Source organism: Platichthys flesus, chromosome 14, assembly GCF_949316205.1.
Source record: "Platichthys flesus chromosome 14, fPlaFle2.1, whole genome shotgun sequence".
Taxonomy (NCBI): domain Eukaryota; kingdom Metazoa; phylum Chordata; class Actinopteri; order Pleuronectiformes; family Pleuronectidae; genus Platichthys; species Platichthys flesus.
Genome location: NC_084958.1, coordinates 9,150,003 through 9,163,100, shown reverse-complemented (window position 1 = coordinate 9,163,100; position 13,098 = coordinate 9,150,003). Strand labels below are relative to the sequence as shown.

The following is a 13,098-nucleotide window of genomic DNA, read 5'->3' as shown; positions in this document are numbered from 1 at the left end:
TGTTGGGTTATGCATTTCTATTCTTTTGATTAAAATATGTCACAAGCACAGTGTATCATTTGACTTGGTGCAAAAGAGTAAATCTCGAATTATCTGTATTCTAATTAATTGGACCTCAGATCATGTTCAGCCCCTGGTGGTCACTGATGTTTGCACCAAATTCTTCTCCTGTTCATTCCTCTTGTTCTTCAGTGTAAAAACACACACACAAACACATCTCTCTGCTCGAGCTTCTTGACCTCCGCCAAAGAGGTTATGTTTTTTTATCTGCGTTTCCTTGTTAGTTAGCAGAATTACTCTGCTGCACAAATTACCAGGAAACTTGGTGAAAGGATGAATGACAGGTCCGAGGAGAACGTATTAAATTTTGTTCACTTTCTAAAACATTTTTCAACATACTTCATGAATCTTGATGAATGATAATCAGATATGTTTCATTGTCATTGTCGTTCTTGCTACATGCAGTATTTGCTTGGCTTTCGGTTCGCCAGCAGCATATGTGAAAGGAAAATATTGTCTGAACTTTCATTTAGTGGCTGTTGTGGAGCTTTTGTTGAAACCAAATGATGTTATATTTATACTAAAGCTTAGCAAATTGTCATATTTTTGATGGTATTGTTAATAAGGGGACAGTGCTAACAACTGAATATAAATTAAAAAATGTTTTTGTTTTACAAATATATATATATATAACAAATTTGCATGTCATCAGGTTCAGATCTATAGAGCTGGTGCAAAAACTATGACAGGTGGGCCTTAGAGAATGGCTTGACTTTGTCTATGAAGAAAACACAGATCTTTAGCTCATCTTGTGTCTGAACAAAATCCAGATGTGCTTTTATGACAGTGCAAGATAATAGGCTAGATTTAAAGATGGACGACACGTCTCCACTTCCTCCCACTATCCAGAGATATAGCAAAGATAATCCTGGTAACAAAGAATGACATCATGAGATGATGACGTCGTCTGTGCAGTGAAATAGAGTCCCTTTTCATAACATCGATGAGTTATTAAGGGGAAGGCATGTTTTATAAAGGTTAAGGTTAAGGTTAAGGTTAAGGTTAAGGGTAGGGCTTAGGCAAGTGGCTAAGGTTAGAGGAAGTCATATCAAGGAGTTTTCTTATGGCCTTGTGTTGCAACTACTTCAGTAAAGAAACAACAACATTTCAGAATTCATAACAAGTGTGATCTGAAGTTCATGAAACAGACAGAATCCATTTAGTTTATTTTGTCACTATCACATATCATATTATGTATTAGCACCATATAGATATTAGATCTCTGATATTCATCCCTGACCCTGGCCTTTCCCCTGTCAGGTCATCGAGGGGAACAGGAACGCATATGACGTGGTGCTGAAAGATCTGGAGCCTCCAATCATAGCTCGCTTCTTCCGCTTCATGCCGGTGACGGACAACTCCATGATCGTGTGCATGAGAGTGGAGCTGTACGGCTGTGAATGGCTCGGTCAGTCCTCGCTTGCCATTTCTCTGCACTGCAGCATCTTCATCGAACAACATCTATAGTCTATGTTACTTCAGTGCAAACCTCAAACTGGTTTTTATTTGATTTTGCAAGACAAGAGACAGGGCATTGACAAAATAAGAGAAGGGGGACAGGAACATTAAATAACAGTGTGTGTGTGTGTGTGTGTGTGTGTGTGTGTGTGTGTGTGTGTGTGTGTGTGTGTGTTTGTGTGTGAGTGTGTGTGTGTGTTACTTTTACCCTGATTACCATCACCAATAATATAATAACAATAATGATAATCATCAATAATAATTCTTATGTCTATTAACCTGGGGTTTGCACCATCCTGTCCACTGTTTTCAAAATCGTTATTCCTTGTTTTTACTTTGGACAGATGTTTTGTGACTTGTGACATGTTTATTGTCTTGTTATCCTTGGAGCCTGCTCTGAGTCAATCAATCTCAAGCTTCTCTGGCCTGCTCTTTTAGATGGCCTGGTGTCTTACAGCATTCCAGATGGGCACCAGATGATCTACAGAGGCCTGGACGTCTACTTTAATGACTCTGTGTACGATGGAGCATCAGCTGAAAGGTCAGGATTGTACTTCTGAAAAGAAAGATCCTTCAATATAGAAGCAAATAATTCTGTAGTCACTGTTGTGTTTGTTCACCTCAATATTCTTCAAAAACAAATTGGGGATATATCATTTTTTTCCCCTTTTGTGCTAAAATAACGATGACTCTATAATCTCCTCTCCTCTATATAAAATTATTTTTTTATCTTTTCTCTTCTTCCACTCGTCCCTGCACCAGACTGACAAAGGGCCTCGGCCAGCTGACAGACGGCACCTGGGGTCTGGACGATTTCCTGCACAGCCACATCTACAGCATGTGGCCAGGCTACGACTACGTGGGCTGGAACAACAAGAGCTTCGTCAGAGGTTACGTGGAGATGATCTTTGAGTTCGACCACGTCCGAAACTTCACGTCCATGAAGGTGAGAGGGTGCGGGGCGAAAACCCTCTCAGTGTATTTCATTGGGATATTTTTAGATTTGAGTCAACACGATATGGATCTGAGCTAACACATACAATACAGCTGAAAATTTTAAACCAGTTTGCAAAAAAAGCATAGTATGATATTTTTGGTGTAATTATTATTTGCCAAGCGCCATGGCCTGAATTCAAAGATGGAAGATGATGTTTTTTTAGCACAGCCGGACTGATAAGTCATCACTACACCTTCCTCTGCTTCTCTCCATTTTGGGTTTTACGTTTTTTAACCTCTCATTTGAGAAATACAGATATTCCTTGTGGATATAAAATAGATAAATGATTATTTACATGAGAGTTTTTAGTTCTGTGATAAAGCTTTACATACCTGTTACCTCCACAGGTTCACTGTAACAACATGTTCAGCCGGGGGGTCAGGATGTTTCGACAGGCCTCCTGTTACTTCCGCTCGGGCTCCGACTGGGAGACCGACCCGGTGACCTTTAGGCCCCCAGCCGACCGCGTCAGCCAAGTCGCCCGCTTTGTCACAGTGCCCCTGGGGGACCGCACAGCCAGCGCCATCAAGTGCCGTTTCCACTTCGGTGACCTTTGGATGCTGTTGAGCGAGGTGGCCTTCCAATCAGGTTAAAAAAAAGGGGGATGTGGGTGTTGTCTTCTGTTGTCCATCCTGGTGGAAACTTTCTAATGTGATGCTTCCGTCCTCCTTTGTCCATCATTCGTTTTTCTTCACTTTGTTCCTTCACTCACAGGCTCAGCTGTGTACAACACATCTCTGACTCCTCGCAAACATGGACACCCCACAAACACTCTACCAGGTCAGCAGCTGAGCCCTCTGTGATTTTCATCAGTCTCTAAGTGGTGGCTGTTGTTTGGCTGAAGTGAGAGTGTCAGAAAAGAGTGCAGGGCTGCCAGGAAGTGAGGTGGCAGGTTTATCTGTACATGTATCAGGATTGTGAGTAAACCTATTTGGTTTAATGGATTAATAAGAGATAAGTCAGCAGGCAGGTTCAGTAGGAGACTGTAGTTAAAAGGTCGCAATAGAATTGGTAATGTGATGGTTTTGAGTTAGACAATTTGTTAAAATAAGATAAGTAATATTGTGATCAGAGTAGACAGGCTATATTATTGAATGATGAATTATTATTGAAGTAGGTATAATTATACATATATTCTCTGTGTGTTTTTTGTCTCATTGTGTGTGGAATAAACAAAAAGGTCAAAAATATATTTCCATCAGATGAAATTTTAATAGATTTTTCAATTATGGATTTAAAAGATTACTTTATATTGATATTTTTTACCAATTTCAATTTGTAACATGCATATCATTATGATATGTAAGCATTTATTCCAGTCTTAAAATGCAGGTAAATGCACAGAGAAAAAATTGGATTTAACTCACACATATGTTTGGGTTTACAGTGCCCCCTAGTGGCAGCATCATAGAGGCCTCCTCACCATGGAGATAGATGTCAGGCTTCTTGCTGCACTTGTAATGAAACATGAAGACGACTGTGCGACGAGGGTGTTAATTATTTTTGGGATTTATTTTGAGGAGAACTTCAACTGTGACGGATTAAATGAAATCCTTCCTTGACTGCCGACTCTCATCTCCTCTCTGACAGGGGATGATCCCACTCACAAAGTGGATGAGAGCAACACCCGCATCCTGATTGGCTGCCTGGTGGCTATCATAGCCATCCTCACGACCATCATAGTGATCATCCTGTGGCGGCAGGTGTGGCAGAAGATGCTGGAGAAGGTGAGAAGAAGAGAGGTGTGGTGGGGGAGTGTTACACATGTGAGGGGCCCATGGAGCCACATAGATAGATATCCAGTGGAAGCAGACAGCAGTGAGCAGGCTATTGTACACTGAATTGTATAGAATGTCACTATTTCCATATTTGGTGTTCAGTTCCCTTTCACGGCAAAGTGACAACTACTGAAATAGACCTGTAGCTCTGACACTGCCTGCGGCTCCTTCTGACACGTTTATACAACTCACAACAAATCCATGTTGCTTGTGTTGACTTGTTAACGTTGGCTCGCGCTGGACAGAATCAAACAAATGACCACAGCAACTACAGTAAATGAAGATTGAAACAGAACAACTAACCAACCGTGGGGAATTTGACCCTTGTGTACCGTGAAACTGTCATAATAACCATTTCATCCCCGGCTGGACCTGGGTTCTTCCACAGTACACCCTTCTGCATTTAATTATTTTGTTCCACCTCTTTTTCACTCCACATGGACTGTTCACCAAAGCCTGCTCACCAGAAGGCTTCAGGCCTCAAAATATTTTCCCTCGTCTTTGAGATAATTCAGAAAATTATGATCGTGCATGATGTTTCAATTAATTAATTTGGCCCTTTGCAACTATGAGCACCCGCCATTTTGGTGCGGTTTACAGATTTCGGTGCATTGACATCCTCTTCAATGTCACTTTTTTTTATTTTTTATCCAAGTATGTCGACACACTTCTCTTGCAGTTTGTCTGACATCAAGATCAAATGTCAGACCTCGTCTCTCACTCACTTTCTCAGGCGTCTCGTCGCGTCCTGGACGATGAGCTCACAGCCCGTCTTGCCATCCAGACCGAGGCCTTCTTCTTCCAACACTCGTCCCTTTCCACGGAGGGCGGCTCCACCTCCAACTCCACCTATGAGAGAATCTTCCCTCTCTGCGCCGACTACCAGGAGCCGTCGCGCCTCATCCGAAAGCTGCCTGAGTTCGCTCAGTCCGCGGAGCACCTCGGTAAGATGGTAAAGAAATCCCTTGCACTAGATACCGTGAAGGATTGGGATCATTATAGCTGCTGTGGTGTGTTGTGTTTTTGTGCCCGTGGTTCAGACGGTGCCCCCCACTATGCAGAGGCAGACATCATCAGCCTGCAGGAGTCGGCCTCAGACAGCGGCACCTACTCCATCACCGCTGTCAACATGAATCTCTTCGCTGGCACCGACTCATCCATGAAAGAGTTCCCCAGACACAAGCTCACCTTCAAGGAGAAACTGGGAGAGGGCCAGTTCGGAGAAGTACATGCAGTTTTGTGTAATAGAAATATTATTGGGAGTGGTTGTTAGCTTGATTGGCCTGTTCTCCCTTTGCCATTATGATATTGATGTATCTCTATATCAGCTTGGTGTGAAATGCAGTCACTAAACAGTTCACGCTGACAAACAGGCAACACTTAGTGGTATCAAACTGAGCAGAAGAGATGGTTCCAAGTGGAGCCAAGAGGATGATGGACTCACATCATGATGCACTGTTTGTGTACAGGTGCACTTGTGTGAGGCCGAGGGCATGCAGGAGTTTTTGGGCGAGGATTTTTCTATAGAGGGAAACAATGAGTCTCCACTGCTTGTCGCTGTGAAAACACTGCGGGAAGATGCCAACAAGAACGCAAGGTAAAAACACCTGCTGACGATTTCTGTTTACAATTCTGTTTAGCTCTTTCAATCAGACATGACTCGGCCCTTTCCAGTCTCAGTCATGCGGAGGATTCCGTTTGTTGTGCTGCAGAAACGACTTCCTGAAGGAGATCCGCATCATGTCCCGCCTGATGGACCCCAACATAGTGCGTCTGCTGGCGGTGTGTGTGGACACGGACCCGCTGTGCATGATCACTGAGTACATGGAAAACGGAGACCTGAACCAGTTCCTGTGCAACCTCAGGCTGAAGGAGGCTGCAGACGAAGACAAGGCCGAGCAGGAGGAGAGGGAGGGGACCAGCATGGTCAGGTGGGCTCATATCTTAACATTAGTGGTGGGATGTAACAGAGTACATTTACTTACAGTTTTGATGTATCTGTTCTTAATTCTTGTGTACGTTTCGCTTTACTCCACAACAAGTCTCCACTATATCTTTACATGTATTACATGTTCTCATTGTTTTTGAAGAGGGGAATTGCTGCGTTGGCCCAATCAGAGGAGGCAGGTATCACTAGACCCCGCCTCCTGCATCAGGTGGTTTAGAAGAAACACCTGGAATGAATTCAGAAGTGGCCGAGACTCAGGCAATAATTATTATGTCACTACAGTGTGTTTTCAGTGGTGTCACCTCAGCAGTCTAACATGACAGAGTATAATATATACTCTGTCAATATTTCAACAAGTAGAGACCATGTCTCTCTGTTTTTGGTCTCCTGTGCCCTCAGCTACTGTAAACTGATTGGAATGGCCGTGCAGATTGCATCTGGCATGAAGTACTTGTCCTCTCTCAACTTCGTCCACCGCGACCTGGCCACGCGTAACTGCCTGGTGGGGAAGAACTACACAATAAAGATCGCCGATTTCGGCATGAGCCGGAACCTGTACAGAGGAGACTACTACAGGATCCAGGGCCGGGCCGTCCTGCCCATCCGCTGGATGTCCTGGGAGAGCATCCTGCTGGTGAGGGCTTTGGAGTGAAGTGGGATTTCTGTTGAGAAAAGTATAAATAACCTTTAGTTAGTGCTGATAAAACTTCTGTGATATTTATCATTGTATTCCAGCCAAACACCACTAATTGTAATATCTACATTGTTTTCCTGAGTCCATTTGGTGGTGTCTTTTTTCTCAGGGTAAGTTCACCATGGCCAGTGATGTGTGGGCGTTTGGTGTGACTCTGTGGGAGATCCTGACTCTGTGTAAGAAGCAGCCATACTCCCAGCTCTCTGACGAGCAGGTAATTGAAAACACAGGCGAGTTCTTCAGGGACCAGGGCAAGCAGGTAAACACCACACAGGTTCAAGTCCCCAATCCCGCAGAGTACACTTTGTTTTAGTCAGTCACAGTTAAATTAATATAATCAGCCCCTATTTTCTCAAATTTGCAGGAAAATTATACCAGACTTGCTTTAAAGATTTTCATTTACATAAATCCTACATTAATGTTTCTGCCTCGTGCTCCCAGGTGTACCTGCCCAAGCCTCTGTGCTGTCCTGAGAGAGTCTACAGCGATCTGATGCTGAGCTGCTGGAGGAGGAACGCCAAGCAGAGGCCGAGCTTTCAGGAGATGCACGCTCATCTGACGGAGAGTCTGGCGTAGCAGATCCTACGTAGAATCCCTCTCTGCCGAGCACTGGGTTGTTTGCTCTTTTCAAACTCTCTTTTTTTTTTATTTAGGACTCACTTGGAGTCAGACACAACCTGTCAAATGTTTGCATTTAATAAAGCCCTGCTTTCCTTAACGGTGCGGTGAATTAAGAGGGTACACACTTGAATGGAGCCTTTTTGTGTAGATAGTTAGAGAAGTATTAACTCAGAGTATTCACGACTCTGTGTATTTATTAAGTTCTTTTATATTTGTATTTATAGAGTACGCCAAAGTAATCCTAGGTTATGAAACACAGATAATGTCTAAAAAATTGTCCTTGACATACTGTAAGAACATATGTTTCTATTGCACACGTATAAGAGAATGTCAGTACGTTTGTGTGATCTTTTTCACTGTTTCTATTTATGCTTTATTATTTTTTAACGTGAACAAATGACACGATATTTACTGTTTTCTGATTTAGGATGTTTTTACCTATGCAGAATCTCTTTTAGGTGCTTTATAAACATGTTTACGTCCTTTTACAAGAATAAAAGAAGTGTAGATTGTTGAGCAGAAGCAAAACCAAAGTTTTTTTAACGCTGTCCAACCAAAGAGCCTTGTAAATAAATAATAAAGCATTAATCTCCTCTGGTTCTCGTGTTTTTACTGAGTTATTAGAGACGTTTTCAATGTTTGCGCTCTTCAGCGGTTTGGCCCTCGCTGCTGCCCGTCGTGGAAGCTGATTGGTCGGTTCTTTGCTGACATCCAATCACACCACGGGTAGACCGGTGGATATAGGCTGCTGTGTTTCCACCGGAATCGAACGATGTGCCGATGGTGGCCGGTCACAGAGACTCGTACCTGCCCAGAGGAAGTGTTCAGACCAGCGGTTCAGACAGCGGGATCGTCCACAGCTGAAAACAAGCCACAGACATGCAGAGAGTCGTTGTTGTGACCGGAGCCAACAGGTGAGATTTGACTGAATAATACACACTCGATCGGTGTGTGTGTGTGTCCGTTTGCGTGTCTGCGTGTGTTTGTGACTGTGTAAACATTGTAGCTTCACTGTGGGAGTGCACTTTCGTCCTATTGAGAAATGAACTTCATCTAAATCTATGACTAGTTGTTGTCATGTTAAAGAATTGAAGTTTTTAAATTGTATTAACAAAATTTTGATCTGCTATCAAACATACAAAACTCAAAACATTGACACACAAAAGAGTATTTAAACAAGTTTCCATTTTTTAAAATAGTGAAATCAAAAGAAACAATATTAAAAAAAAAGATAATTGCTATAGCCCCAAATTTTGGTCATACAAAATGTAAGTCTACATTAGAGCCAGACTTTGCCAGATGTTGATACTGATTTGCTTGTTTACATATATTAAAATAAAATGATATTACTTTCTCTCTCTGTCTCTCTCTCTCTCGCTCTCTCTCTCTCTGCAGTGGCATCGGCCTGGCGTTGTGCGAGAGGCTGCTGACTGAGGACGCCCAGCTCCGTCTGTGTCTGGCCTGCAGAAACCTGCAGCGGACCGAGGCCGCCCGCGACACCCTGCTGACGTCTCACGCCGGTGCTCGCGTGGACCTGCTGCACCTGGACGTGGGCTCTGTGGAGTCGGTCCTCGCTGCCGCTCAGGAGGTCAAGGCCAGGTGAGAGACCTTTGGTACACTGACCTTATAACTCTGTTTTGTTTCCATGACACTGCTCCTTGTCCTCTTCTCGCCATGGTTTTAATTACTATGATTATGAAGGGGAAACTGATGCGTCCTTGGTGCACGTTTGTGTTTTTCTACAGATACAGCAGGGTTGACTTTCTGTATCTAAATGCAGGAATTATGCCCAATCCACAAGTGGATGTCAAAGCTTTTTTCAAGGGTCTGTTCTCCACGTAAGTGTCCAAACCCACCTCCTGACTTTGCATGATTTTTTTTTTATTGTATGATTCTTCCTGGCCATATACCGCTACATTTAGTTCATGTTTGTGCTCTTATGTAATCTTTTCCCCTCTCACCACAGGAATGTCGTCAACATGTTCTCTACAGCGGAGGGTATCTTAACTCAACAGGATCGAGTCAACGCAGATGGACTGCAGGAAGTTTTTGCCACCAACCTCTTTGGTCATTTCCTTCTGGTACATACCTCAGATGGACCGACTAGCATCATAGTGTAGCAGCACAGCATCTGCAACAGGTTGCAGGGCCGATGTTCATATTACATTTGTTATGTATTGATAAAAATCAATACATGTGGTTATATACAATCATATCATATAAATACATCATACTAAATCTAAGTAAATTAAAGGTAAATAATGGTAAGTTTCCCCAATGTAGGACTATCAAAGAATTAAAGTTATATACTACACTACTGAAATACTATAGTATATTCTAGAAATATAATTAAAGAAAATGTTGAATTATTAAACAACAACATTGTGTGTTGTTGACTTATGATTTGTGACTTATGCAGTGAATTATTCACTAGACAAAATCAAGACACCTCATCAATTTGATGCCTATGAGAGTGTTGTCTTATATACAAGTAATAATAAATCAGTATGAAAATGTGAATGTGATTGCACATAAAACATTAAAGAGCCCTTTCTTGCCTTATTACACCAGTTTAAAATAGATACAACAGAATATGTTAAAATAATGAGGCAGCTATTAAGGTCTTTAATTACCAGCAGTGTTTAAATGTTTCCTCATATCTGTGATGTATTACAGGGATTGAAATCCTCATTAACTATGTTTTTACAATCTTAACCATCTCCCTCTTTGTGGTTATCTTGACCTGTTGCTTGATATTCGTATTTATTGATATTCCGTCCTTCTCTTTGTTCCAGATCAGGGAGCTGGAGCCTCTGCTGTGTGAGGCAGGACACACGTCCAGGGTAGTGTGGACCTCCTCCAGTAATGCCCGCCGCTCTGCCTTCAACATTGAGGACCTGCAGCACAGAAATGGGACGGAGCCCTACAGCTCCTCGAAGTACGCTTCAGACCTGCTCAGCTTGGCGCTCAGCAAACACAAGAACAGCCAGGTTCGTCTTTCACAGACACACCGTGTGTAGACCTGGAACTGGAATGACTCAGTGAATCATTAGAGGCTATTTATGTGTGAACTGTTACATAGGAGGGAAACTGATGGAATAATTGGTCTATTAAAAATGTGGCCTTATCGAAATGTTCTTTTCTTCATATTCTTTATTTACTTGTTGGATTATCCACTGGTTTTGGTAATGATAAACTCAACACAATTACCCAATCAGACAGCTCACTGTACGACCACATGACTCTACCTGCTGCACTTGTGTATACATTGTGTGTTGGTCCATTTCAAAAGGTTTGCACATTGTGCTTCCTCTGAGGCTCTAGCTGAGTGTTGAGCTCTTTATTTGATGTGTATGGTTATGTGTGTTTATAATTATGTTTCTTGAAGGCCTGAATAATTGGACTGTGGATTTATGGACTGAACGTGTATAAAATGTTTGTATTTTCGTTTTTTATGGAGAATTTAAATTATTTCTAACATTTACCATGTATCCACAGTGTCGCTTTAGTTTTTTGTTTTAATACATCAAGAGTAATTGATAACTGATAAAGCAATAGATGATAACATTTTATATTAAAACCACCTTTTAAAAGCACCGGTCATTTAACATTTATCCGACATTAAAGTAAGTATTTTTTCTTCTCTGTGTGACAGGGGCTGTTCTCCTCTGTGATATGTCCCGGGCTGGTGATGACTAACCTGACTTACGGTATCCTGCCCTCGTTCTTCTGGACTCTCATCATGCCCATCATGTGGCTGGTGAGGGATTTCTTTGTATTATCTTTTTATTATTTTGCTAATTCTGACATGTCTGAACATTGAGGTTACATATTAATTGTCTCATGTTCATGTCATATATCTTCCCATGGTGCCGAACAGATCAGGATCTTCACCAACACTTTCACACTGACACCCTCCAATGGGGCCGAGGCACTGGTATGTTGTAGCGTGTAGTTCCTATGATAAATACTTTGATTGATTCATAATATCTCTACAATAGACACATTATTAACATGAATTGCTGCTCTGGTCTGTTCCACAGCACTGGCTGTTTCTTCAAAAGCCTGAGTCTCTGGACCCAAGAGCAAAATATCACAGTTTAACATCAGGGCTTGGAGCAAACTACACTCAACCTCGACAGGTGAGTAACGTGAGAACATGAGAAAGTGCCCAGACAGTAAAACATAGAAAGGTACTGTGATATGCTGCCTGAGAATCTCTATTTACATATGATTAACCTCGGTGTGTTTGTGTTTCAGATGGACATTGATGATGACATGTCTGAGGTCCTCTACTCAAAACTTCTTGAACTGGAGAAGGAAGTTAGAAGGAAACTCAGTGAGAGAAACGCTTATGACAAAGCTCAAACTGCACCTCAATGAGGTGCAGTGAATAAAAGTGCTTGTATTCATTATACATGTGTTTTTATATGTGAATAAAACAACCATACTTCTACTACTTCACTCTAGTTCATGTTGGCTACAGCCGATGAAGCTACTTTTGGATTCACTGCACTTGGGGAATCCTGTGAAAATTTGAAAAAAAGGACAGTGAAGCAAGGAAAGGGACATTTTAAGCAGTTACAAGTATTCATTTGCAGCATGTATTTATTAAAGAGAAGATTTGTTAAAATTTAACCTCATACAGTACAAATACTCACAACTCCATGAAAATACTGTACGCACAAAAACACAAAAACGACTGCAACACTCATGTGACTTTGGATATTTTAATTTATCAACAATACAAATGTACATTTTCCTACACTGTAACAACTTGCTGTAAGAAAACGGCCAAATTCTCACAGTAACAAACAGTTTTCCATTAAAACGGTTATGTTCTGTAGAAAACAGTGCATTCTGGGAAATATGTATTGGTGGTTTACTTGTTGTCTAAAAATACTGCAGTTTACCGTAAACCCCATTGCATTCTGGGGCAGATGCTTGAATCAACCCTGGAGAGATCCCATTATTACAGAGCTCTACTGTTTTTCTATTGGAGATACATGTGAATGCAACTACAAGAAGCAATCTGTGGACCTGCATGGTGTTTGTAGATTATTCATTTAAATCCGGCATTTTATGCGCAAATCACACGGTAAATTCATATACACTTTATTTGATTGGTATTGTTTGCTTACTCTTGCTGTCTTTAAACTAACTCTGACTTGTTAGCAATGCAACTAAGCTAGCTTGCAGCACTCACATGTGGTCCTCTGAACCTGCCATGGTGTGAGTACATCAGTAACACAAAAGGCTTGCTAGCAATGTTTCAGCTTGTTGTGTGTTAAAATTGTTATTGTCAGCACTAGTAGCATTAACTTTAGGTGTAATAGAATTTACCTTCTAATTTGATCTACTTATGCTAGCATATAGACAGTGTTGGTTAGCTACACAATAAGACTATTCATACTGCTGTGCTTTTTCGTTTCATGTTCATAGTGAATGTCGGCATGTAATATGTACAATCTCAGAGGAGACCTTTTGAGTCTAAACTTGATATTTCAGTCACACTTTTATTTTTAAAAACTGTCTATCGTCA

The 13,098-nt window shown here is 41.6% G+C and overlaps 2 protein-coding genes across 2 annotated transcripts; both read left to right on the top strand.

The window, feature by feature from the left end:
• The first annotated feature begins 333 nt into the window (after nucleotides 1–333).
• LOC133968347 (discoidin domain-containing receptor 2-like) lies at nucleotides 334–8,143 on the top strand. Its single transcript, XM_062404335.1, has 14 exons — nucleotides 334–357; nucleotides 1,321–1,468; nucleotides 1,957–2,059; nucleotides 2,281–2,464; nucleotides 2,863–3,103; nucleotides 3,230–3,295; nucleotides 4,106–4,242; nucleotides 5,027–5,237; nucleotides 5,334–5,518; nucleotides 5,763–5,890; nucleotides 6,006–6,224; nucleotides 6,641–6,875; nucleotides 7,045–7,194; nucleotides 7,377–8,143. Exons 1-14 carry the CDS (start codon nucleotides 334–336, stop codon nucleotides 7,509–7,511), a joined length of 2,166 nt encoding a protein of 721 aa, XP_062260319.1. The 3' UTR covers nucleotides 7,512–8,143.
• A 149-nt stretch (nucleotides 8,144–8,292) lies between these two features.
• LOC133967994 (3-keto-steroid reductase/17-beta-hydroxysteroid dehydrogenase 7-like) lies at nucleotides 8,293–12,015 on the top strand. The gene is made up of 9 exons (XM_062403755.1): nucleotides 8,293–8,470; nucleotides 8,952–9,155; nucleotides 9,302–9,394; nucleotides 9,523–9,637; nucleotides 10,352–10,546; nucleotides 11,212–11,316; nucleotides 11,437–11,493; nucleotides 11,600–11,698; nucleotides 11,817–12,015. The coding sequence occupies exons 1-9, from the start codon at nucleotides 8,436–8,438 to the stop codon at nucleotides 11,937–11,939; spliced, it is 1,026 nt and encodes a 341-aa protein (XP_062259739.1). The 5' UTR covers nucleotides 8,293–8,435; the 3' UTR covers nucleotides 11,940–12,015.
• The last annotated feature ends 1,083 nt before the right edge of the window (nucleotides 12,016–13,098 follow it).